Source organism: Lucilia sericata, unplaced genomic scaffold, assembly GCF_015586225.1.
Source record: "Lucilia sericata isolate MDLA Ls3-8-SP2 unplaced genomic scaffold, ASM1558622v1 Contig000422F_arrow, whole genome shotgun sequence".
Classification (NCBI taxonomy): domain Eukaryota; kingdom Metazoa; phylum Arthropoda; class Insecta; order Diptera; family Calliphoridae; genus Lucilia; species Lucilia sericata.
In genome coordinates this window covers 152,501-176,779 of record NW_023994439.1, presented here as the reverse complement: position 1 = coordinate 176,779, position 24,279 = coordinate 152,501, and the positions used below count along the sequence as shown (strand labels likewise).

Sequence of the window (24,279 nt, the reverse complement as noted above, 5' to 3'; positions counted from 1 at the left end):
GAAGGATAATGTCAGCGCCCAGTGGATATAAGGTGAGCACACAGCTTGACATTAACATTAAAATTAGTAATTTGTTTGTTGTGTGTGCTAATGTTTAGATATTTTTTTTTAAATTCACTTATTATATATACATTTAAAATTAATTAACAATAATAATAATTAAAAATAACTTAACTAACACTAAGAATAATAAAAATAAAAAAATAATAATATTAGCAATAATTAAGATTTCTAATATATAAATGAACCATATGCCAATGTTTACATTTTAATTCATTATTATGTTTTTCTTCTAGAGATAAATTTAAAAAAAAAATTGATTTTTTTTATTTGTAAAAAAAAACAAATTTTGAAGAATAATATGATTAAAGAGGTTAATGGCTCTTATAAAGAGTTTAAAATTAAAGAATAATAATTATTTTATAATATTTTTCATAAAGATCTATATAAATTTAAAGTAAAAAAATTCAGACATGCTTACGACTGTTGAATGACAGCAGCTGTGATGATAGTGTAGAGTAGGGATGATAACCCAGGCTGCTAATTGCTGTTATAGTTAATCAGGCTGGACTTCGTTTTTACAGACTAACCGGTAGGGCTGAGTTTAGAGTTTTTCTGTTTAGCAGCTAAATGTGATGTTGGGTTAACTCTGGCTGGGCGGCATCATAGTGTTGGTTTCTCTTTAGTAAATTTTCTCAGAGAAAAAACAAACATTTATTAGTTTTAATTTTTTTGGTTTGATTTGTGTTGTGCGTGTGTTTTGTTTTTAGTAATAATACTAATGTTAACAATTATTTAAGTTGGCCAAAAAAAAAAATTTGTGTTTTTTCTTTTTTTTTTCGAATAAAATCTTTCCTTAAACATTACAATATATCAAAAAAATTGTTTTTGTTTTTAACAAAAAAAAGAATAAATAGACATTACAACATTAAAAACAATAAATAAATAAAAAAATTAAAAAAGAAAAATTTTAAACAAAAAAAATTTTTTCAAACAAATTGTTAGTGAACAAAGAGCAATAGAGAGAGTATGTAGGGAGTGGGAAGTCTGCTTTTTCTAACATATAAAGGGTAGTTAACCATGGTTTATTATTAAAGAAAGGAAAAAGGATTATGTTATTTAGTTGTTGTTGTTTTTAGGCTATTAAATGAAGTTAAAGGGTTTTATTTTATCATCACTTTTAGTTTTAAAGTTCTGGGGAGTGGAGTTGGTTTAATTATTTCTAAGAGAGTCTTTGTTATTTTATCAATTTATCCCTTTGTTAAGTCCTTAAACTAAATCACTGATATTTTTTATTTTTTTTTTTTAATAATTTTGTATTTTTTTTTTTAATTGCCAGTTTTTCATTTTCACTTCTTTTTTAAAATTTTTTTATAGATTTTCATTTATTGAGATATTTTTTAATTTAATTAGACCGCTTTGTTGTTGTATTTATTACTGCTTTACTTTTGTTTTATAAATTTTAAATTTTTGTTTTAACAACTCCTTGGCTTGTATGTTTTTAACTTGAAGTGAAAGCTTTTTAAATTAGTTTTAATCCAGGGACTTGCATAAGTACTTTTGGTCTTAGTTTAACGAATATTTTAAACTATTTTTATGATTTACTTGTCTGTGATGTTGGGGACTTTATATTACCCTGCAGCTGCATGTTTCCTTTATATTATTGTATAAAAATTGATCGAACATTTTCCTTTTTGTTGTAAAATTTCCAAATTTTTAATAATTTTTTTTAAATATTAGAATTTTAATACTTTTGCAATCTTTCATTTTCATTATTTTCCTTAAATGTTGTTAATTCGGTAATTTCTTTTTTGAAGTTGTTTAATCATTCCTCGGAACGGGCTAAAACTTTTAAACAACTTGAGTTTTAGAAATATGAATCAGCTAAGAAATCCTTGCTGATTTCCAAATTTCGTAGGTTATTTGACTGCGGAAACCTTTATCTTAAGATCCTAAGAAAAATTCAATCATAAAAGAATAATTCATATTGCAGTAGGTTCGAAAGAAACCAATATTTCAAAGATTATTTAAGATGTGAAGCAGCAAATGTTAAGATAATTTCATAGGTCGATGGTTTGCGAAGAAGATTACTTTATGTGCAAGCTATATGACTTTGAAATCTAATCATCAGCCAAAACTGGAACATTTAATTGAGACCTTAAAAAAATTGTCATGATTTCATTCCGAGGACTTCTATTTTGAAGACACGATGATAATTGATTCAATATTTTGCTATTTTAATTGATTTCCGAGATTCTGCATTTCCTTTTTGTACACTATTCGTTTATCATTATTAAACATCAATCAACTTCTAAACTTGACCTTTCATTTATATATTATGCCATATCTATAGTTCCAAGGCGATTTAAATATTATAGGTCCTTCGAATCAAATACTTAAGTATCTCTAGGCAGTTTTCATAGTATTAAAGATTTCAATCAAGTTTTGGTACTTCGAATCAAATTCCTAAGTATCTCTAGGCAGTTTTCATAACATTTTGTAGATTTCAATCAAGTTTTGGTCCTTCGAATCAAATATTCCATATAACCTTTGAAATACTTTTGTATTTAATGCTAGAATTCCGTTAGTTATTTTTGCACAGCTTTCAGTAACTGTTTCTAAGATGCTATAGATTTCCCAACATCGTTGATCCTTCGAGCCGGAATTACGAAATTGTAGACAGACATTCAGTGAGATATTTACTTTAATAGCAAACTGCAAACAAAGAAATATACTCAGGTTTCCATGCATCAGTTGTTTTCATTCCTTGAGCTTCAAAAAGGCCATAAAAAAACATTCCAGCTGGACCTGCTGCAAACACATGGCTCGTCAAGTCTATAAATGACTTTATCTGACGTATACCCAGCCATGCATAGAAAGCATTCATTTGGGGTTGGTTCATTGAAGTTTAGTTTAAGTTTGAAATAAATACTAAATATAGTAAATATTTCTTATGACGAAGTTTCACGTAGTTAATTTCCGAACATGAGGATGTACAAACGAAAGATTGTTATTGAATATGTTGAAATTATGTTATTAATCCAGAATTAACGTAGTTTAGGTTTGAATTTAGTAAAAAAAATCACCATTAACTTTCGAGTAGAAATGTTCAATATAAGATTTTGGGAAAAATAAATATTTAAATAAATAATTTATAGCAATTAGAGCACACAAAAAAGTCATTGATATTAAAAAAAAAACACTTTTTTCAATAATTTGCTTTAGAGGGGGCCGTTGTATATGATAATAAAAATAACAAGTCCAAAGTGTAGAGAAAATTTTAGCTTAAAGGGAATAAATTGATATTTTTTTTTCATATTTTTTGAAAAATGTTGAAAACATTTTTAATTTTTCTGCATTTGTAGATAAAATTGGGTTTTTTTTAACTTTTCTGTTCTGGTTTTCTTAATTGGTTTTACGAATAGAGAACGCTGTTTGTTTTTATAAATCTGTACATATTTTGTTTTTGATTTTTCTGCTTAAAAAAAAAAGAGTTGTAACTGTTTTGTGTTACATGGAAATGGAGGTTTCTTTGGGGGGGGGAGTTGTGGCCTCTATTAAACATAACGTTGGTTGCTGTTGTTGTAATCACAATTAAACAGTTTACTCTTTTAATGATTGTTATATTATTTCCTTAACGTTGTTTTAGACGACGTTGTTTTTTGTTTTGTTTTACTTATTAATTGCTTCATATCGCTATAGTTGAAGCAACTTTACAATCAATTTGTGTTTCATCAGCACCTACAAATGGTAAACTAAAACCAGTCAACCATTCTTTACATTTATCATGCGATTCAAATGCCAACAATTCGGTTATATAATCAATGCTAATGTTGGGACGATAACTGTAAGAAAAAGCGAAAATATTTTCTTTAATAGATAAGCATTAAGGCTGAAATGAATTTTCGAAATTAAGTTCAAATTTTCGAAAATATTTAATATTAAATAAGTTTACTGCAGTACTCGTGTTCGAATTTTTAAAAATTTGTTAAAAAATATAAAAAACTCTACTTACGACTTAACAATAGTTTTTAAGGCAGCTTTGCGTTCTCTTTCGATAAACCAATCAATAAGATGACCAGCCATTAATGGTGCAGTTTTATATAAACGAAATAGTTTACAGTAATTGCCCATAGCCCAAGCGGAACGGAACTCCATAGCATGGGCAATGGCAGGATTTTCTCGTTGAGCTTGTGTAATAGAACGTAGAACAGTGGTGGTGTCTAAAAACAATGAAAGCAACAAAAAAACAATATAATTAATAAAAAATTATTAGCAATTTTATAAAATTAAAATCAAACCTACCCAAGGTATTTTTTGTAAATATATAATATAGTATACGATAGGCGGTAAATTCTAAAGTATTGGCACTAGTACCAACTTCACTGTACAACATTTTCAGTTGGGTTTGACACTGATTGAATTCTTCATGATCACCCTTTTCCATGGCAATGCGGGCATGTGTTTCATATACTTCCACCGTAAATGTATCACGTATACCTTGGACCTGTAATCATTAAAACAAGTTAAAACAATTCTAGTTTAAATTTTTATGCTAATATTTTACTTACCGTTAAATCTTGTCTTATTGATTTCAATTGATCACAAGCATAGAAATAATCCTGATTACTACGCCATTTTTGTTTGACATTTTCCAATGAATGTACCAACACTTCAACGGGTCTCACTTCACAGGGAGCTGGCGCTTTGGTCAAACGCAAAAAGGACTTTTCCAAATCACGACACGTACCAACGATGTGTAAATCGAAAAGATCTATATTTTCACCATTTTCCGTATCGTCCATATACAAACGCGAATTATTGAATTTTTTAGCATTTTTACTATTACTAGCCTTATTGGTTTGTGTAAAGGGAGAGCTGGCTACAGATACTACGGTTTTCTTATTACCGCTTTGTGAAAAACGTGCCGCTCTTTGTTGGAGACGTGCAGAATCATCATCTACAGCGCCACCAATCGAAGAAGAATAGAAGGGAGCTTTCGATTTACCACTACTACTACCATTTGCAGTGATAGAATCGTGTTTTTTATTCTTTTTATTTTGAAGTTTCTGTTGTTTTTTACTGAGAAAAGATGCGTTGTTGGAGGAGGAGGAAGAGGAAAGTGGTATAAAACCAGAGGAAGACGACGAAGAAGATGAGGAACGACGCATTTTGCGTGGACGCGTGGGAGACGAAGACGATGAACGTGAACGAGAACGCGAGCGCGATGTACGTTTATTACGATATTTAGACGAAGAGGGTGAACTGTAAAGTATAAATTTGAGAAAATAGGGTTTTGTTGGTTTAAATTGTTAATTTTTTTTAATTTCTATTACAGAATGGGGTGTTGAATGTTTTCGTTTTAGCATGCAGTAGATTGTTGATGATTTTAAAAATGTAAATGTGATTTTGTGATCTTCCTAACCTAAACTTTATTTGAAAGTACGAATCCTTCCTATTATTGTTGAACCTTTTTAACAAAACTAAACTTTATTCAAAAGTACGAATCTTCCAATACAATGATACAGTAACTAAATTTTTACGAATCCTAACATATTACAGATTTTTTTAAAAGCTTTAAAAATTATTCGAACATAACCTTGAATTTTTGAACATATCTTAAAATGCCCATTTTCTGTTGCTATATCGAGATTTACTAAAATTTCGTGCAATTTTATTTATTTTTTAAAACAAAAATAAACATATTCACACATTAAGTCCTTGTATTGCTGCCAATTTACAATATTTTGTAATTTTTAATAATTTTTTTACAAACACAAAGGATTTAAGATGTTTTACTAAAAACTTTAATTCATCTTTATATAAGTTGTCTAGTTTAGTACAGAATTCTATTTATAGCAAATCAAAGGTTTTTCTTCTAAAATCTTTGTATCATATCCTTAAAAGCATAAAGTATTATTGATTACCATAAAAAGTATAAAGTAATACAAATCTGTTCTCTTCCCATTTATAATAGTATGTGAAATGTTTAATATGAAATTGAAATGAAAAATGAAAGCAAACATGCAGTACTTACCGCGACCGACTACGAGAATCCTTGGATTTATTACCGCTACCAAATGAATTACGCTGACCGAGACGTGCATTTAAATTACGCGATAAACCGCCAGCAGCTGATTTATTTTTCAAATGATCCATTGGAATACTAGACTGAAGATTTTTATGATTATGCTGAAACGGATTACGTTGATTTTGTGGCGTCGAAGGTGAATTATTGTTGCTATTATGTAGTTTAACATTGATATTATTACGTTCGCTAAAGACGCTGGGTATGGGTTCATTATCCCAATCGCGAGTCCACAGCTCATTACGATTGGCTGCACCGATAATTTTGCCCTTTAAACAAATATCGATTTGATCCTTATCCAAGTCCGTGGTACATTTGGCATAACAACGAGCCACATAATTATTTAAGGACTCTGGCCAGGCATCATTGGGATTGTGAAAAGCATTAGGTTTCTTAAAAGTCGTAGTAGGGGAGGAATTGTTATTGGCTGTATTGGCAGCAGACATTTGTGGTTGTGTTAAAATAGTATCAGATGAACTCATATCATTGCTGTTAGTCAAAGGTTTGCCAATGGGTGGCGGTGGTTTACTTAAATCCACATTGGCTATAATTGGAGGCGGTGGTGGAGGCGGTATGGAAGTATTTATAAAATCACCACCACCAGCACTAGCGGTTACACCATTTTGCATTTGTAACTGTTGATTTTCTTCAAAATGAGCATCGAATAACGCCTGTTGCTGTTGTTGTATTTGATTTTGTTTATTTTTATTACGTTTACGTTTCTTTTTATTATTATTATTATTGTTATTGGCATTGTTATTTTGATTGTTGTTTTTCATATTATTTTGGAAGTTACCATTGAAATTTGCACCCATACCCTGCTGATGCTGCAGCGGGTTGGGAGCATTTGCCAAACGCGATTGTTGATTCAGATTGAACTTAATGCCACCGAAATTCTTTTGTTGATTATTACCATTACCACTGGGAGGTGGGGGAGGTGGTCCCGAAGGCAGTGGAGGCAAATGTTTATCACCTTGAGGTATTACAGCATTACTAAAACCAGGTGGAGCATTACTATTGGAAATGGTAGAAGTAACACCCGTTTGTTGCTGCTGCTGATTCTTATTCATGCCGTAGCGCATATAGTATTGATAGTAGGGTGAATATTGTTGATGATATTGACCACCATTCTGGTACCAGGCATTATAGCTGGCCCATTGATTGGCTTGCTCCTGCTGGTTACCATTATTGGTGTTAACGTTGTTGGGTTGTTGCTGCATTTCTTGTAGTTGCGGTATCAGAGGTGCCACCAAAGTTTCAGTCATTACAATGTAGCGTAGTAGAAAACAAAGGACTAACCCTCAAAGATATCGATTTTTACGTTTTTTTTCTAACCTCTCAAGTCGCAATAAATTGACACCCTTTTTACTTTCTTTTTGCAATAAAAACTTACCTTTTTATTTTTTTAATAAATTTTTTTCAATGATCTAAAAATAAACAAGAAATTTTTAACAAAAATTAGAAAAATTTTTAGAAAAACTGATAAAATTTTCACAAATTTGTATTTTATATGTAGAGATTTTTTTCTTGATATCCGCCATTTTGTTTTTTTCTAAATACCTTTTATTCTTTTTCTCTGGCAAGTTCTTTTGCTATAAATTTAACTATTTTTTATTATTTAACTTTTTCTGCTTATATTTTTATAACACTTTTTTATTTTAATAAGTTCTATTTTTGGTTTTTAATAATTTTCTTTATAAATTTTTAAAATTTAATTTTCACTTATATTTTCTGGCATGCTCTTTTTCTACGTTTTATCTGCTTGATGACAACTACGAGAATGACGAAAATTTATTGACACTGTGAACAGTAATTGCCAGAGTATAACAGAGTTGCATTTCAGGTAGTAAAACCAACGGGTACATTTTATGAGGGTTAAGAGGATAACACAGGTATATATTTTTCAAAATTAGTTTATAAATTTGTTTGTATTAGCATATTATTAAAACAGGTATGAAATTATATAAATTCTAAGAAACGAAAAAGGCTAATAAGCTTGCTGTTTGCATATATACATATGATTAACTAAACCCTTAAATTTATTAGCAAAAAAAACAAGTAACAAGGTAAAAATATAATAACAAATTATTTTAAAATATTTTTTGAATAATTTTAATTTTCGTAAAAATATATTTAATATTTTGAAAAGTTATCGATTTTCTAAGGAAAATTTTACATAAACTTAATATTTTTTATAAAAAGGAAGTGTATAGAAAACGTTCTATAGAAAAATTATACTTAATAAAATTAATAGAAAATGTTCCATTAAATATGGTCCAAATTTTCCTTACATAGACAATTTAACTATATATAGAAAATATGTTAAAATTTTTCTGTAATTAGAAAATTTACCGAAAAATATTTTTAAATAAAAATTGATGGCATATTTTCTTCATATAAGAAATTTATTGAGAAAGTTTTTTTCTATATAAGGGCTATAAATGTTTTTCTTAAAACATTCTGACGTTTTATGTGTTGGCAGCTATGATAATTTGCCCAACACTGGTGAAGATAAACCAACACTGCTACTAAACACAAGCTAAAAATAACATGTGGCAACTTTATAAAGCCATTTAAAAACAAAAACGAAAATTTTGGCGGAATTCAATTTAGTTTGTGATAGAATATCAAACAATTAAAAATAGTATTTTAGAAAAAATGGATAAATATAGGAAAAAACCACCAACTAGAGCTGATTTACCCCACTTAATGGAGCATGTACCCGATGAACATCAGGATTATGTCAAAGAAATGTGTATGAAAATGATGCAGCATCAGTCCTATGGACAACCGTAAGTAAGATGAAATTGTTTATTTAATAATTTAACTAAATAAATACAAATCGTACAGTTATGAATGGTCTACACGAGATTTTGAGATGGGTGCTCCCTTGGGTAGAGGTAAATTTGGAAGAGTGTATTTGGCTCGCGAACGTACCAGCCATTATATGGTGGCCATGAAGGTGCTATTTAAAGCCGAATTGCAAAAGGGCAATGTACAACGCCAAGTATTAAAAGAAATTGAGATTCAATCACGTCTCAAACATCCGCATATTTTACGTTTATTGACGTGGTTTCATGACAACGATCGCATTTACTTGGCTTTGGAATTGGCGTCACAAGGTGAACTTTTTAAGATTCTGCGACGTGCCCCACATCGGCGTTTCGATGAACCGAGAGCAGCAAAATATACATATCAAGTTGCGGATGCTTTGCACTATTGTCATTTGAATAATGTTATACATCGTGATTTGAAGCCGGAAAATATTTTGTTGACCGCATCGGATGATGTCAAATTAGCGGATTTTGGTTGGTCTGCTCATACCAGACAGAAGTAAGACATATTTTCTTTATAATTTAAATGATTTTTAACAATTCTTTTTTTAAGTCGCAAAACTTTATGCGGCACTTTAGATTACTTGCCTCCTGAAATGGTTGATGGTCGCCATTATGATGATTCGGTCGATCAATGGTGTTTGGGTATTTTATGTTATGAATTTTTAATCGGTAGTCCACCTTTCGAGTCGAATGACACTGAGATGACTTACGAAAAGATTCGTCGTTTAGAAGTTCATTATCCGAATTTTTTGTCCACTGGTGCCAAAGATGTTGTTTCGAAATTGTTGCGCAGAGCGGGCAGTTCGCGTCTAACTTTAGTTGATGTTATGCAGCATCCTTGGGTTAAATACAATATGGAGAAGCGTAATGCTCAACTTGAAGAAATGATAGCGAAACAGTGATGATTATATTCGCTAACTTTAAAGTGTGAAATGCAATCGATTTGCTTTTATTAATTTTTAAATAAATTTTGTTAATTAGGTTAATTGATATGTATTGAAATAAAATTGTATTATTTATGTTTAATTTAAAATAAACTATTGAAATTTAAAATATTTTTTGTTGCAATATTAGAAAATTTTCTTAAATCGAAATGATGAAAAAGTTTTTCTAAGTTTTAGAAAATTTTCCATGAAATAAATATTTAACTTTTTATATGAGATAAAAAGGATAATTTATCGATTATTTGTATACTATACACCCTTTTTTGTCTTAAGGACGAAGCATATTGAAAATAGTTAAAAATATGTAGATTTTTTACCTATACAAGCATTGAACATTTCACTTATAAACACTAAAAATATATGAGAAACGATCCATTTTTGCAACTAGCCCTCTTTTCAAACCTCAAAAAGTTAGTTTTTCGTCAATAAATGTCCTAAATATACCGGAACCACGCTAAAATTCAATATATCTATGTATATAATTTTAAAAATTTTATCGGTGAAAATTAATTTAATGAATTGTCTATTTTTGTATTGTCTTTGCCCGTTTCACCTTTTTCTAATACCGAACTTGAAAGGCTTTTTATATCAGACTATAATTAAAATTCGAAATCGTATTTAAGCTGAATTTTTATGTTCAATAATACAAATTCGAATAGAATTGTATTTCGAAAATGCATGCTGTTACACTTAGGGCTTTAATAATAAACAAATTTTAATTTATTACAAGTTTTATAAATCAAATTTTGTATTGAAATTTAGTATTAGTATTAAAAAATTAGTATTAAAAAATTATATTACAAATAAAATACGATCATTTGAAAAATATCAAAATGAGGATTACGATGAAGATATAGTACCAGAAATATTGGAGTCATGCACTACATCATCAGTATTTTAATAAAAACTAGAAAAAACAAACAATTATATTGTATTGTTAGATTAAAAAATTTTAGCACTTTTTTTCTTCCGTAGAACATTTTAGCACTTAGTTTTTCAAGTTTTAGCATATTTTGAAATTCATTTTCTGGCAACACTGGATACAGATAACAGCTTAATTACAATTGGAACCACAACCGCTGTCGACAATGAGTTTTCATACATTTTGTATGGAGAGCAAAATATCGTCTCTGGAGATCCTCTCATTTTTATCATATTTTCATCTTGTAGCGATGCCATATGTTCATAATATTTTGCTAAAAATCTTGCAAAAATTGGGTTGTCATAATGCGCAATTTCGCCATGTGTTATTATTAACAGAAGATATTAAATGAAAATAATAAAAATTAAAATGCGAAAACATATTGTTTTGTTTCTTTTACTTTATTCTGAATAATTTTTTAACCATTCCTATTTATTTCTTAAAAAATAATTCTAATTTTAAACAAAAACATCATTTTGCTTTGATTTTTTCTAATAAAAGTCAGAAAATGTGGTCTGTCGACAGTCGCTTAATTTTAATACGTCGCTTGCTCTTTTTTGTGGTTTGTCGACAGAGGTTCCAATTGTAATTAAGCTGTAATGCCAAGAAAATTAACCTTGCCACTACTATTTTCAATGGAACGTAAAGTATGGCATTTTGTTGTGAACACCGCCATCTGGCAGCACTATAAAATTTGAAAGCCGACGCGCAGCGGGCTTTTTCTACTGACAATTCTACAGAAAAAATAAATACTTTATAATTAAAAAAATAACTAATTAAAATGTACAAAACAAAGTCCAAACCACCGAATAGGAACGATTTGCCACAATTAATGAAAGATGTGCCGGAAGAACATAAAGAATATGTAACAAAATTGTGCAAAAAAATGCTACAGCATCAGGCGTATGGACAACCGTAAGTAAATCATAGGAATACCAGAAAAGGGTATTATAATTACTTTTGTTATACTTAGTTATGAATGGACAACAGCCGATTTTGAAATGGGTGCTCACTTGGGCCGTGGCAAATTCGGTCGTGTTTATTTGGCCCGCGAGCGCAGCAGTCATTATATGGTGGCCATGAAAGTTCTCTTTAAGGAAGAGTTGCGCAAAGGCAATGTACAGCGACAGGTTTTACGCGAAATCGAAATACAATCGCGACTAAAACATCCGAATATTTTACGTTTATTGACATGGTTCCATGATAAGGAACGTATTTACATGGCCTTAGAGTTGGCCTCCCAGGGAGAGGTCTATACAATATTACGAAACTCACCAAATAATCGCTTTGATGAACCGAGAGCTGCTAAATATACTTATCAAGTCGCCGATGCTTTGCACTATTGTCATTTGAACAAGGTAATACATCGTGATTTGAAACCGGAGAATATTCTGTTGACGGCATCGGATGATGTAAAGTTGGCGGATTTTGGTTGGTCAGCTCATGCGGTATCGAATAAGTAAGTTGACTTTTTTGTTAATCACTTTTCAGCGGTTATACTTATTCTCTTTTCCATCGCTATTTAGACGTAAAACATTTTGCGGTACCTTAGATTACATACCACCCGAAATGGTAGATGGTCGTACCTATGATGATGCGGTGGACCAATGGTGTTTGGGTATTTTATGTTATGAATTTCTAGTGGGTGCTGCACCTTTCGAATCAAACGACACCGATAAGACTTATGAGAAAATTCGTCGGGTAGAAGTAAATTATCCGCCACATTTGACGGTGGGAGCTAAAGACGTCATATCGAAATTGTTGCGTAAATCATCAAGTGATCGTATTACATTGGTGGGTGTAATGCAGCACTCTTGGATTAAGCAGAATATGGAAATACGTAATAATCAATTGGCAATAAAGGAGGCACAAGAAAAGTAATTTGTAATTTTTATGTGAATTATACAAAATTTATTTTTTTCCCAAAATATTAGATTAAGTTATGTTGCAAGTTTAATAAAATACATTTTAAAAAGACTTGTTTTTCGATTACGTTTTCGCATTCAGCAACGAATGTAATGATAAGAAAAATAAGAAGCAAATCCCATTTGCTTCAATGCTTTTCGATTTTGTGATCGTATCTTCCTTCATTTTAACTTTTTAGTTTAGTGAAGGAGCGTCGAATCGAAAGCCAGAATATCCAAGCGAAAATTTCGATTCGAATTGTAGAATAGGGGTGAATAACACCCCGGTAGTCTAAAAGTATTATACCAATCGAATTTTAAATTATTGTACATGTGGAACGCCCGGATGATAAGTGTTTGTAGCATACTTTAAGGCAGCAAATATTTTGCAATAATTTAATAGAGTGGCCATTCTAAATTAAAAACCGCAATTTAAAAAGGTTTATAAAATATTTATACGAAAAGTATTAGATTAAACGATTTCAAACTTCAAGAATTTTTTTCAATATTCAATTTGGTTAATAAAAAACCAATAGCCTTGCTTCTCACACCCCTATTTAGAAAACCATTAAAATGTTTATTTGCCATTTTGAAATAACTTTAAATGCACAAAGACGTTGCTCTGCAAATATATTTAATTTCTTAGCTTGTTTCAAAAAAGTTAAGAACTTAAAAACAACTGCGCCACTTAGTTTAAAATATAATTATGTTTTTGTTATTATTAGTAATAATTATTGCAATTCTTAACAAGTTGTAGAGGCAGTTTAAAGAAATATAAAGGGAGGAGAGTGGGTTGCAGGGGATTGAAGGTGTGTGGTATAGTCTAGAGAGGATGTCTTTTTGTTTCGTTTAATTTCGTTTTTAAAACTAAATTAAAAAATAGGTATTGTTCTACAGTGAAGAAAAAAAAAAACTGACCTTTAAATTGTTTTGTTTTGTATGTTTTTGTTTGTTTTTCTTATTAATTTGTTTAAATAATTTTTAACATTATTAATTTAATAAAAGTGTAATTTGTAGCTCTTGTTGTTGTTTGTATAATAGCTGAGATGATGTTGTTTCTTGTTTTTTCTCTTACACACTTAATTTGAGAGTTGTTTTCTGTTGTTGTTGTTGAAGTAATATATTTTGTGAACAAAAGAACGGAGTTGGTTGGTTTTGTTTTCTTGTTGTTGTTTGTTTTTTTATTTGGTAGTGTTAGTATTAATTAAAAAAAAAACTTAAGAATTGGTGTTGGTGGTTTAGGCTTCCAATTCCAAAGCGACACCGATCTTGTGGCCACCGGCATTGAAGTTCTTGCCATCGATCAAAGTGGAAAGAGTGAGTGTAATGCCATCACGCAATTTTTGTTGATAGCCCAAACCGACTTGGCAGTTGTTGTTGACCTTGGCGCGCAAAGCGGCATCATGATCCAATTGATATTTGCCACCCAAACCGAATTTGGTGTTGTTGGTACCAGAGGTCCAGGACAATTGTACACCAACATCGATTTTGTCGGAGCATTTTTGGAAGATGGAACCGCTGAATTCTTGGCCATCATTGCTAAAGTTAATAGGAAAACGAAATAAATTAATTAAAATTTTTGTTTTCTATTGAAGTATTCTTTAATACTTACACAGCTGTATGCAAGACAAAGTCCTTTGTGGTGTAGCCCAAAGCGAAGTTGTTCTTGGTCAACTTGGTGTTTTTGGTATCGAAAGCGGTTTGGTAACCAGCCAACCAACCTTCATAACCCAAAACGGCGGAGGCATTGATCAAGGGACCGTTCAAGTCAACATTGACATCGGAATCGACCTTGACGTTTTCATGGCCATAGCCGACCTTGAATTTGCCAGATTTGTTGCCGGATTGGGGAGCGAAGGAACCTTCGAAAGCCAATTTCAAACCTTCCAACAATTTGTCTTGTACGGCCACCTCAGTGAAGAGAGTGTTGTCTGTGTTCCATTTTTCGGTCAAAGTCAAACCGTAATCGGAGACTTTGTATTTGGTTTCCAAAGAACCGAAAACTTTGCCGGATTCTTGATTGGATTGACCACCAGTGCTGAATTCAATGCCGGAGGCAGTCTTGGTTTTGCAGTCCAATTTCCACAAACCAAAGTGATAACCTTTGCCAAAGATATCACGAGCTTGTTTACCCAAATCAGAGAATGATGGAGGAGCCATCTGGAAAAAAAAAAGAGAAAAGAAACATTTAAAAAAAAGGAAAATGTTATTTTTGTTCAAAGGATGAACTAATAAATAGAGAATATAAATTATATAGAAATATGTATTAGAGAAATTAAGTTTCTAAAGGCCTTTTTTCAGAAACATGAAAAAAACTAATTTTTTAAAATATTTTGTGGAAATTATTAAAAATATTACAAAAATCTACAAGATTTGTATATATAAGTTTAATAATGTATTGTTCTATTCTATTCTACTATTCACTAAAAGTTTATTGCTAAATGGAAAAATAAATATATTTACAAAATGTCAGCAGTTTAAAAACAACTAGACTTAATATCAAGTTAAAATGCTTATGATAATGATAGACAAGTCAGCCTATTAAAATATAAACTATTTAACAATTAATAAATTTAACAAACGTTTTTTATTAATTAAAAACTAGAAAAAGAACTTAATAATGACGTTAATTTAAAAATTTCAGTTTTTATTTTAGATTTTTTTTTGTAAAAAGCGAAAAAGCCAACAGTTCAATGAACGTGTAAATGCAATCATGTCTAGCGCGTGCATTTTATTTTTAGATAATGTGTGTGTAAAGAGTAGGAAATAGTTTTTTTAGACTTTTTTTATTATTGAATGGCAAAAAAAGCCGGTAATTGTAATTATTTTTAAAAAATAATTTTATTTTCAACAAAAATTTATTTTAATGTAAAAGAATTTAGTAAAATTTCTTTAATAATTATCTAAACAAGCTTTTTAGGTCATAGTTATTAGAGATAAATTACTCATACATGAAATTTTCTTATATAATACTAAAAAAATCTTTTAAGCACCGCAGAATATAGAAAAGAGAAAAAATATTTAGCAGAACAACCAACCAGCCAAGCAAAACTTATACATAATTCTTAAAGCAACTCATAAACTAAAGCACGTGATACATAGTTTTTTGTATTAACACTAAACAGAGTTGAAGGGACAAAATTTTGAGCTGTCAGCAAAATGTAAGGACATTTTACTCATATATTCGAACATAATTAAAGCATTTTACCTTAATTCCGAAATATTTTCCAAAAAAATTATTCTCTGAAAGGGGTGGTTATATAGGGCCAAATGTAAATATGGTCCTATCTGTAGGGTAGAAGGGGGACCATACGCCACTTTTTTTTTTGAGGCGGCCTCAAATTAAAACCACAATACATATTCTTTATTCTTTTCTTGTTTCGGATACTTAGATATGTTGGCTTTAGTTTTATCCCTTTCAATCTTTCCTAAGTCATCCTAATGTACATATTTTTTTAACTTTTCTGAACTGACCAAAAACGGTGATACCGCCCCATCCATGGGGTAAATACGCCAAGAGGATGGGGCAGATTTGTCATTAGTAAAATCAACCAAAAAATTTAAAAAATAAAAACTTATTTCGCTGTTTTATATTTTAATTCATTTAACAAAGTATAATAAACCAGATATTTATTGTTTATTTCACATAACTTAACAAAAAAATTAAAACAAATTATTATTGATTTTTTCTATATTTTAACCAAATTTTGTTCTACATCACAAGCATTACATATATTCTGGGGTTTAGTTTTAATTTTTTTCGGGCTTCAGATTATATTATCGAAAAAATTATTATGTCTTATTGTTCACTATTATTGACGTTCTATCACTGATCAATATATTTTTTCTATCACAAAAACTAAAAAAGTTAGCACAAAAAATTCACACAGTGAAATATTTTCACAGCCCTTTGAAAAACAATTAATCTCGTCTGCCTCCCATCATATATAAAGTTAATCTTTCAAACTTTCAGGGATGATAGATAATCGATAAACGAAAACAAAATTCGATAATGCGATAAAATCGATTACTCGGTTTTCAAGTTATTCGCTATTGGCAGATGTGCCCCTATGGCGTATGATCCCCCTTCTACCCTATAAATTTTGGTAGTGCCATTTACGATGATATTAAAGTTATTTATGCAGAATTTCATCGTGATACTACAAGTCATTTTCTGATGGAGACTTTTTATGGGGGCTAGTGTCTAATTAGGCCCGATTATTGCAAAAATCTGCAGTATCATTTAAACTTATATAAAACTAAGATTTGTGGATTTTTGTAGAGATTCTACAACATTTAACGTAATTATAGGCTCAAAAAGCCCTATTCGGGGTGATGGACCGATTTCAACCATTTTCCAAAGGCTTCGTCCTCGTCAATATTTTCTTCTAATTATCTTGAAAATTGGGACCTGTAGCGTGCGCTCATGGACACACAGACAGACGGACATAGCTAATCGACTCAGGAAGTGATTCTGAGCTGACTGGTATACTTTAAGGTGGGTGTGGGACCAATAGTTTTGGGTAGGGTTCTATAAATCGACTTTCGAATAATCGAACAATCGACTTTTTGTCGAAAAAAGTCGAAGTCGACTATTTTGTTCCATAAAAGTCGATAACTCGACTATCGTCTGTGAAAAAAGTCGACTTTGTGAATAAAAGTCGAAAAGTCTGAAAGTCGAAAAAAGTCGATAAGTCGAAAAAAGTCGAATAAAGTCGAAAAAAGTCGAAGAAAGTCGAAAAGAGTCGAGAAGTCGTAAAAAGTCGAAAAGTCGGAAAAAGTCGAAAAATCGAAAATTGTAGAAACAGGTCAAAAATAGTCAAAAATTTTAAAAAAGTGGAAAAAAAGTCAAAAACTCTAAAATAGTCGGAAAAACTCGAAAAAAGTCAAAAAATAGTCGGAAAAAAGCAGAAAGTCGAAAATAGTCAAAAAGTCGAAAAAATCGAAAAGTCGAAAAAAGTCGGAAAAAGTCGAAAAGTCGGCTATTTATGAAATACTTATAGTCGAAAAGTCTAAAAGTCGACTTTTATTTAAATGAAAAAAGTCGAAAATTCGACTTTTAACTAAATGAAAAAAGTCGAAAAGTCGACTTTTCGTTTCAACTATAGAACCCTAGTTTTGGGTGTTACAAACATCAGCACAACCTCATAATACTCTCTCTACTATAGTGGTGTAGGGTATAATTATATTTTAATGATTCCTCATGATATGGAGATTATTTTATCTTATACCTTTGTAACTGAGAATATCGAGACTGCTCTGGCCCACTCTGACAACAGATAGGACTAGGAGTCCCTTATCTCTTGACTGTCCAGCCTTACAAGAGCACAGACTACTCTATCTGGGTAGAGCTCTTTTCCATGATCTAGACTGTCTCAGAGATGTGTCACTAATAAACATGATCGGTTTTATTAAAAGCACCGGCTGGTTCACATGGAGACCGAACGGACCAAGTAGTCAACGAAATTAGGGAGGGTAACCATTCTCTCATCGCTAGGGAATGGTAATTCTAAGGGTATAACAATGGGCCACAAGGCCTCCGAGTGAACTCGCTTGCTAGCGAGCAACCCACGTAACCTAACCTAACCTTTGTAACTGAGTACTAATTTAAGAATTCTTAGTTAGATTAACATTAACTAACTGCTTTGTGGTTAAAAAATTTGCACCAAGAATAACAATTTAGGGTTAAAACAAAAATAATAAAAATAAAACAAAGACCACAAAATATATGTATGCACGAGTATATAAAAACAAATATTTGTTTTATTAAGTGCACAACAACAAATTTAGAAAATATTTAACAAATATAAAAAGGTGTTTTTTTTTGTAAAACAACAACTAATATAGAAAAATATGAAATAAGCAAAAGAGAACAAAAATGGAAAAAATAAGATTTTTTTTTTTTAACAACAAACTTTAGATATTCTTGTACCTCTGGCAAAGGGTTAGAAATGTGGAAAAAGAGAAAGGAAAAGAAATATTTAATATTAAAAAAACACAACAAAAATTTGTTTTTCATAGTTTGGCAACTAATGACAAAAAAATAAAGGCAGAAGAACAAACATGATAATGATGATGTAATCACAAGCCAATCATTTATATTATAGAGGAAAATTAAAGAAAAATTTTAAAAATTAAGAAAAAAATCCTTAAGCAAAAACACACACCACACACACTTGCCTCATTACAGTAATCTTCATCTTGATAAATTAATAAATCTTTATTGAATTTTCTAACATTATTAACATAATTTCTAGCTGATGAAAACCAAGTGGCTGGCTGAAAATAAAATGTGGCTAAAATACGCAAGGGTGTTGGTTTCTTATCTTTAATAACATTGGCTTTAGAATCCACTATAGTGGTTGTCATAATTGTTATGTTTTTTTTTTTGTTTGTTTAGTTAAAGAGTTAAAAATTATTACACAACTTTAAAGTACTTTCTTTTTTTCGCTATTTTACACATATTAACTATAATTGTAAAGGTTAGTATGATTATTTTGGTATTTTAATATTTTTGTTTTTTAGTTTTTAAAGGTCACGCAAGTGTTTTTTTTATTATGATTTATTTTTTTTTTATTTGTGTTATAAGTTTATTTATAAGTTCTTTGTTTAACGTACTTTTTTTATTTATGGTTTTTGTTTTTGTGTTTTATAGTTTAATTACTTTCACTATTTGTTTTAGAATTTTATTTTTTTTAAATAAAATTTCAATTCTTTTTTTTATAATGCTGCACCACCTTGCTTGCAAACAGCAACAAAAGACAACTGTGCCAGCTATATAAATTTTGTAAATTATTTACAGCTTTTGCGTTTCAATATATTTTTCTTTAGTTTTCTATTTCCTCTACTTTCTAAGGGGTGAAAATTGTTTCGTTGCTTGAATTTTCACCCTGCCTTGTATTAGACAACAAACAGCTGTCCTACATACACCATAAATATCATTCACCACTAGTCAAAAACTAAGAGGAAAACAATAGTTTTATGCTCTACACCCCCCGCCCCCATCCCTAAAGGCAACCATGAAGAAATTCTTGTATTATTGATTTTTTGTTTAAATTTATTGTGACGTCACCATTTTGTGCATTCTAATAGGAATACTCATTAAAAGAAGTGTTAAAAATAAAAAAAAATTACATATTTTCTTTGATTGACAAAGAGTGTTTGTTTTATTTGGCTGATAACAATACAAATTTTTTTTTAATAAATGACTAATAATTTATAATAAAAAATCAACACAATAAGTTAACAATCAATAAGTATGAGCTGATTAATTCAAACCTCGTCGAAAACAATTAAAATTTGGTAAAATATTGTTGAAATTTTTATTTCGAAATTGAAAAATTTAAAGAAATTGGCTTCAAATTAAACTAAAATTATAATTTTTATAATCTTCATTATTTGGAGATTATTTTAATAGCTTTAAAATTTTTTCGAACTTAACTTCGAATTTTCGAACATGACCTAAAAATGTGAAATGCTGTATATAAATTGAAAATACTTCTAAATCCTTAAAAATTGGGTGGTTATATTCAAAGTTTCTATGTTCGAAAGGGAAAACTTTAGTAAATTTGGAGATTTAAGGATTATTTCACATAATTTTAAAAATAATTTCAAAAATATTCATGAGTTTTAAAGTGTTTTTATAATATTTTAATTTAATTTAATTTAAAATTCATGAACATTTTTGAATTTGTGATCTATGTAGGAAATTCTTGAACAATTTTGAAAAAAAAGAACCAATATATTTTTATGAATCCTTATGATTTAAAAACTATTTTAACAGGGCTGGCGTTTTTTCGAATTTAACTTTGAATTTACGAAACTACAGTTAAAATACTTTAAAATTCATATACCTATTAAAGTCTATGTTCGAAATTTAATATTTTTCTTTGAATTTTCGAACTTAGCTTAAAAAACTTGTGAACCTTTATTAAAAATACTTGCATATTCCTGTAATTTGGGAAATTATTTTCAAAATATTTAAATTCGAAATTAAAAAAATACAATAAATCGGTCTTAAATACATAGAACTTAAATGATATAGAGGGAGATTTAACAGCTTTATAAGCTCATAAAGCTTTAAAAGTTTTCGAATATAACTTTGATTTTTTTCAAGAATCATTATGATCTATTGTTATTTTCGTAAAAATCCATAGAACTTTCGAACAGAATGCCGAATTTTTGAATTTAATTTTAAATGATTAAAAATTCGGCATTCTTAACTTTTTTAAAAAATAAAATAAACTAAGTTTAACAAACTAGTAAAAAAAACTATTGGTAAATTCAAACTAACACATCTGCATACAATTTGTGAAAGTTTCTAAAAATAATTAACATATTCAAAAGTGGATGTGGGAGTAAAAGAACAACTGCTTAAATCATGAAAGTTATAAAACTTTAAAGATATATTTTTCATAAAATTTTACTTATAAATATCTAAAATTTCAATAAAAAAAATGTCCAAAAATTTTTACATAACACAATATTATGCATATTTTATCATATTTATAGCTAAACTGTTAAGGGGAGGGGAACAAACAACAAATAAAAAGGCAAACAGACTCAACAAACTAAATTGATATTAATAACTGACAATCACACTAAAGATCTGCAGAACAAACCATAATCAAAATATTTTTTTAAAGGGGAAGTGATAAAGATATACAGTATATCAATTATATTTAAATATTACTACAATATTAGCTTAGATAATGCAAAACAACTATAAAAAAAAATTTAACCTAAATGATTATAAAAATAATAAAAAGTGTATAAACATAAAAACAAACAAATGGAAATAAGATTAGTAAGCAGATAAGAAATATACAATAAATGAAAAAAGGTGCGAAATTTATCAAAAGAACAAAACAGATATTCACATGATTAAAATGGACCTAAAAAAAGACTACACAAACAGGTTCTGGAATATTCTTCAAAAAAAATATCACACCATTCTTAAATTATCAATAAATTTACAACAAAATTGTAATAATATTTATAAAAAACATTTTAAATTTGAAAATAAAGAAAATAAGAAAAATAAATTTCCTTTTCTGTGTAATAAAAAGTGAAAAACGACTGTTACGTAATTGGCGCAATGAACAAGTCTCTTTAGTTTTTTTTCTTTTTAAGTTTCAAAAAGGCAGAGGTCTACGCGAACAGCGCAGCTAGCAGAGCGCTAGGCAGTAGTTTATTTTTTTGGTATAAAAGTGATTGACCGGCTAACATGCGTTTAACAATGTTCCGGCAGCTATCTAATAGAATATTGTAGATAAATTTGTAATTAAAACTTTAATTATTGTCTTTAGATAAATTGACATGACTAAATAACAACTAATTTTACATTAAATTTACATTGTTTCTCTTAAAACATGATTTCTTTAGACTACATGGCATGATTTTTCCTCATTATTTTCCATTTAGGGAAAAATTTTCATTCAAATTTCATACTTTTTGTTCGTCAATTTTCATCTGCAGAGCTTATACACACTCTCACACACATTTACACTCGATACACACATCACATTTTTTCTGCTGCTGGCTTTTTTTCGATTGTCGATTTCTTTTCTAGGTTATGAAATCACTTTGATAATTTTTCATTTTAATTTTTCGCTGTAGATTTTGTAAAGTTAAAAAAAAAAGATTGCAATTGTTTTTCTTGAAAATGTTCACACTTTATTGCTATCTGTTCATTCTTTTATTTGTATTATTAATTATTTTTTTCTAATACTTATTACTTACTTTTATTCAAATGTATGTTATTTGCAAAGCGAGGAACAAGTACGACCACGAACAACACCACAAAAGTAATGTAACAATTTTTGCAAAGTGAAATATGAAATTAGACATTCGTTACTCGTTGTTTTTGTTCTTTTCCTTACTCGTTGAAAAGTGACAAATTAAAGGTATTGCCGGATGTTTTGTTTTCATGTTAAAGTTGCCAGTTGTCTAATAGTTAGTGTGAATTTCGAAATGAATAAATCTAGCACAGTGGTATAGAGAATTATAAAGGGAAATAAATCGGTAACTTTTAAATAGTTATTCCGATTTGAATAAAATCTTACTTGTGAAGTTTATGTTTTGAATTCCACATTTTCATCAACCGTACTCCCGTTTTTAGATAATTGCGGGTACAAATATTTTCCGATTTCCTACACTTTTTATTTTATTGGTCTAACAAATATATACATACATATGTATATCAAAGATGTTTAATATTTTCTACTTAAATTATCATGTCAAAAGGACAAGGAAAAGGTAGATAGATAGATAGATAGATAGATAGATAGATAGATAGATAGATAGATAGATAGATAGATAGATAGATAGGTAAATAGATAGATAGAAAGATAGAGATAGAGATAGATAGATAGATAGATAGATAGATAGATAGATAGATAGATAGATAGATAGATAGATAGATATATAGATAGATAGATAAATAGATAGATAGATAGATAGATAGATAGATAGATAGATAGATAGATAGATATATAGATAGATAGATATATAGATAGATATATAGATAGATAGATAGATAGATATATAGATAGATAGATAGATAGATAGATAGATAGATAGATAGATAGATAGATAGATAGATAGATAGATAGATAGATAGATAGATAGATAGATAGATAGATAGATAGATAGATAGATAGATAGATAGATAGGTAGATAAATAGATAGATAGATAAGTAGGTAGCTAGATTTTTTTTATCTTAACAATAATTACAAAATAGAAAGATTGAGAAAATTTATGAAAAATTAATAAGATACATTATTTAAACATATACAAATGTTCATGAATAATTTGTTTTCAAAAACAAACAAAATAACAACAATCTTAAAAAAACACTAGATTTTTCTATTTAAAAAATCTCAACACACGTGAGTAAAAATATATACAAAATACTAAATGCAACGTAAAAAACATGTTTATTATAGAAGAAAACAAAATTTCATTATTAACTTAAAAGATACACATATTCGTTAAAAATAGACTGAATAAAAGAAAAAATATAAAAAGAGGAAAATACGACACACATACGATCAATATTGAAAAACAAAACAACATAAGAATCTGCAGTTTTAATTAATTCATTTTATTTAATCGAACACAACGTTAAGGATAGATTGTCTTATTTTTAAACAATAAATACAAATTAAATAAATTTTTTTCTTCACAAAGAGTTATTAGAAAATTCTGCAAAAATAATTGAATTACAAGAATTAACCACGAATATTCCAAATAAACCGTTAAATCGGCCAGTTATTAATGTAACACCCATGAGTGCTAAACAAAACAGTTGTGGTGAAATGTTTAAATCACGTATTGAATTCAATCCACGCTTTGGTCGCAGTCTCGTAACTAGCGAACATGTCCGTAAGAGTGAGGTGGTGGTCGATGAACTTCCCTTTGCCTGGGGACCCAAACAGAATAGCGGTATTGTGTGTTTAGGTTGTTATCGTGATCTACAATTCGATGAAGATGGTGACTCCATGGATCGTTGTGCTAAATGTGATTGGCCGTTGTGTGGTGAATGCGAAGAATCGCGAGATCATCAGGGAGAATGTAAGATTT

The 24,279-nt window shown here is 29.4% G+C and overlaps 5 protein-coding genes across 8 annotated transcripts in view; 3 read left to right on the top strand and 2 right to left on the bottom strand.

The window, feature by feature from the left end:
* Positions 1-575: 575 nt before the first annotated feature.
* On the bottom strand, positions 576-7,870 carry LOC119604728 (leukocyte receptor cluster member 8 homolog). The gene is made up of 6 exons (XM_037957532.1): positions 7,649-7,870; positions 6,038-7,515; positions 4,572-5,265; positions 4,306-4,507; positions 4,016-4,223; positions 576-3,845 (listed from the first exon to the last, which is right to left on the bottom strand). The coding sequence occupies exons 2-6, from the start codon at positions 7,351-7,353 to the stop codon at positions 3,689-3,691; spliced, it is 2,577 nt and encodes an 858-aa protein (XP_037813460.1). The 5' UTR covers positions 7,354-7,515; positions 7,649-7,870; the 3' UTR covers positions 576-3,688.
* A 725-nt stretch (positions 7,871-8,595) lies between these two features.
* LOC119604747 (aurora kinase B-like) lies at positions 8,596-9,973 on the top strand. The gene is made up of 3 exons (XM_037957559.1): positions 8,596-8,880; positions 8,939-9,421; positions 9,476-9,973. The coding sequence occupies exons 1-3, from the start codon at positions 8,747-8,749 to the stop codon at positions 9,825-9,827; spliced, it is 969 nt and encodes a 322-aa protein (XP_037813487.1). The 5' UTR covers positions 8,596-8,746; the 3' UTR covers positions 9,828-9,973.
* A 1,537-nt stretch (positions 9,974-11,510) lies between these two features.
* LOC119604746 (aurora kinase B-like) lies at positions 11,511-12,768 on the top strand. The gene is made up of 3 exons (XM_037957558.1): positions 11,511-11,706; positions 11,765-12,250; positions 12,318-12,768. Exons 1-3 carry the CDS (start codon positions 11,573-11,575, stop codon positions 12,670-12,672), a joined length of 975 nt encoding a protein of 324 aa, XP_037813486.1. The 5' UTR covers positions 11,511-11,572; the 3' UTR covers positions 12,673-12,768.
* A 540-nt stretch (positions 12,769-13,308) lies between these two features.
* LOC119604745 (voltage-dependent anion-selective channel) lies at positions 13,309-22,579 on the bottom strand. Of its 4 annotated transcripts, none has more exons than XM_037957554.1 (3): positions 22,437-22,579; positions 14,308-14,855; positions 13,309-14,234 (listed from the first exon to the last, which is right to left on the bottom strand). In XM_037957554.1, exons 2-3 carry the CDS (start codon positions 14,853-14,855, stop codon positions 13,934-13,936), a joined length of 849 nt encoding a protein of 282 aa, XP_037813482.1. In that variant the 5' UTR covers positions 22,437-22,579; the 3' UTR covers positions 13,309-13,933. The 4 variants fall into 4 exon arrangements, with proteins under 4 accessions (XP_037813482.1, XP_037813484.1, XP_037813485.1 ...); XM_037957556.1 differs by lacking the exon at positions 22,437-22,579 and adding an exon at positions 19,314-19,459; XM_037957557.1 differs by lacking the exon at positions 22,437-22,579 and adding an exon at positions 19,360-19,376.
* A 1,175-nt stretch (positions 22,580-23,754) lies between these two features.
* LOC119604744 (SET domain-containing protein SmydA-8) overlaps positions 23,755-24,279 on the top strand; it is a 9,572-nt gene continuing 9,047 nt past the window's right edge. Inside the window, exon 1 of the mRNA XM_037957552.1 lies at positions 23,755-24,279. This exon is cut by the window's right edge and continues 82 nt beyond it. Within this exon, the coding sequence (XP_037813480.1) occupies positions 23,985-24,279 (295 nt within the window). The 5' untranslated portion in view covers positions 23,755-23,984.

Coding starts and splice junctions, on each gene's coding strand:
- LOC119604747 (XM_037957559.1), top strand. CDS start 8,747: ATGGATAAATATAGGAAAAAACCACCAACTAGAGCTGATTTACCCCAC. Junction 8,881..8,938: donor CATCAGTCCTATGGACAACC/GTAAGTAAGATG, acceptor CAAATCGTACAG/TTATGAATGGTCTACACGAG. Junction 9,422..9,475: donor TCTGCTCATACCAGACAGAA/GTAAGACATATT, acceptor TCTTTTTTTAAG/TCGCAAAACTTTATGCGGCA.
- LOC119604745 (XM_037957554.1), bottom strand. CDS start 14,855: ATGGCTCCTCCATCATTCTCTGATTTGGGTAAACAAGCTCGTGATATC. Junction 14,235..14,307: donor TTTGTCTTGCATACAGCTGT/GTAAGTATTAAA, acceptor TATTAACTTTAG/CAATGATGGCCAAGAATTCA.
- LOC119604746 (XM_037957558.1), top strand. CDS start 11,573: ATGTACAAAACAAAGTCCAAACCACCGAATAGGAACGATTTGCCACAA. Junction 11,707..11,764: donor CATCAGGCGTATGGACAACC/GTAAGTAAATCA, acceptor TGTTATACTTAG/TTATGAATGGACAACAGCCG. Junction 12,251..12,317: donor GCTCATGCGGTATCGAATAA/GTAAGTTGACTT, acceptor ATCGCTATTTAG/ACGTAAAACATTTTGCGGTA.
- LOC119604728 (XM_037957532.1), bottom strand. CDS start 7,353: ATGACTGAAACTTTGGTGGCACCTCTGATACCGCAACTACAAGAAATG. Junction 5,266..6,037: donor GATTCTCGTAGTCGGTCGCG/GTAAGTACTGCA, acceptor TATACTTTACAG/TTCACCCTCTTCGTCTAAAT. Junction 3,846..4,015: donor TTAAAAACTATTGTTAAGTC/GTAAGTAGAGTT, acceptor TTTTTCTTACAG/TTATCGTCCCAACATTAGCA.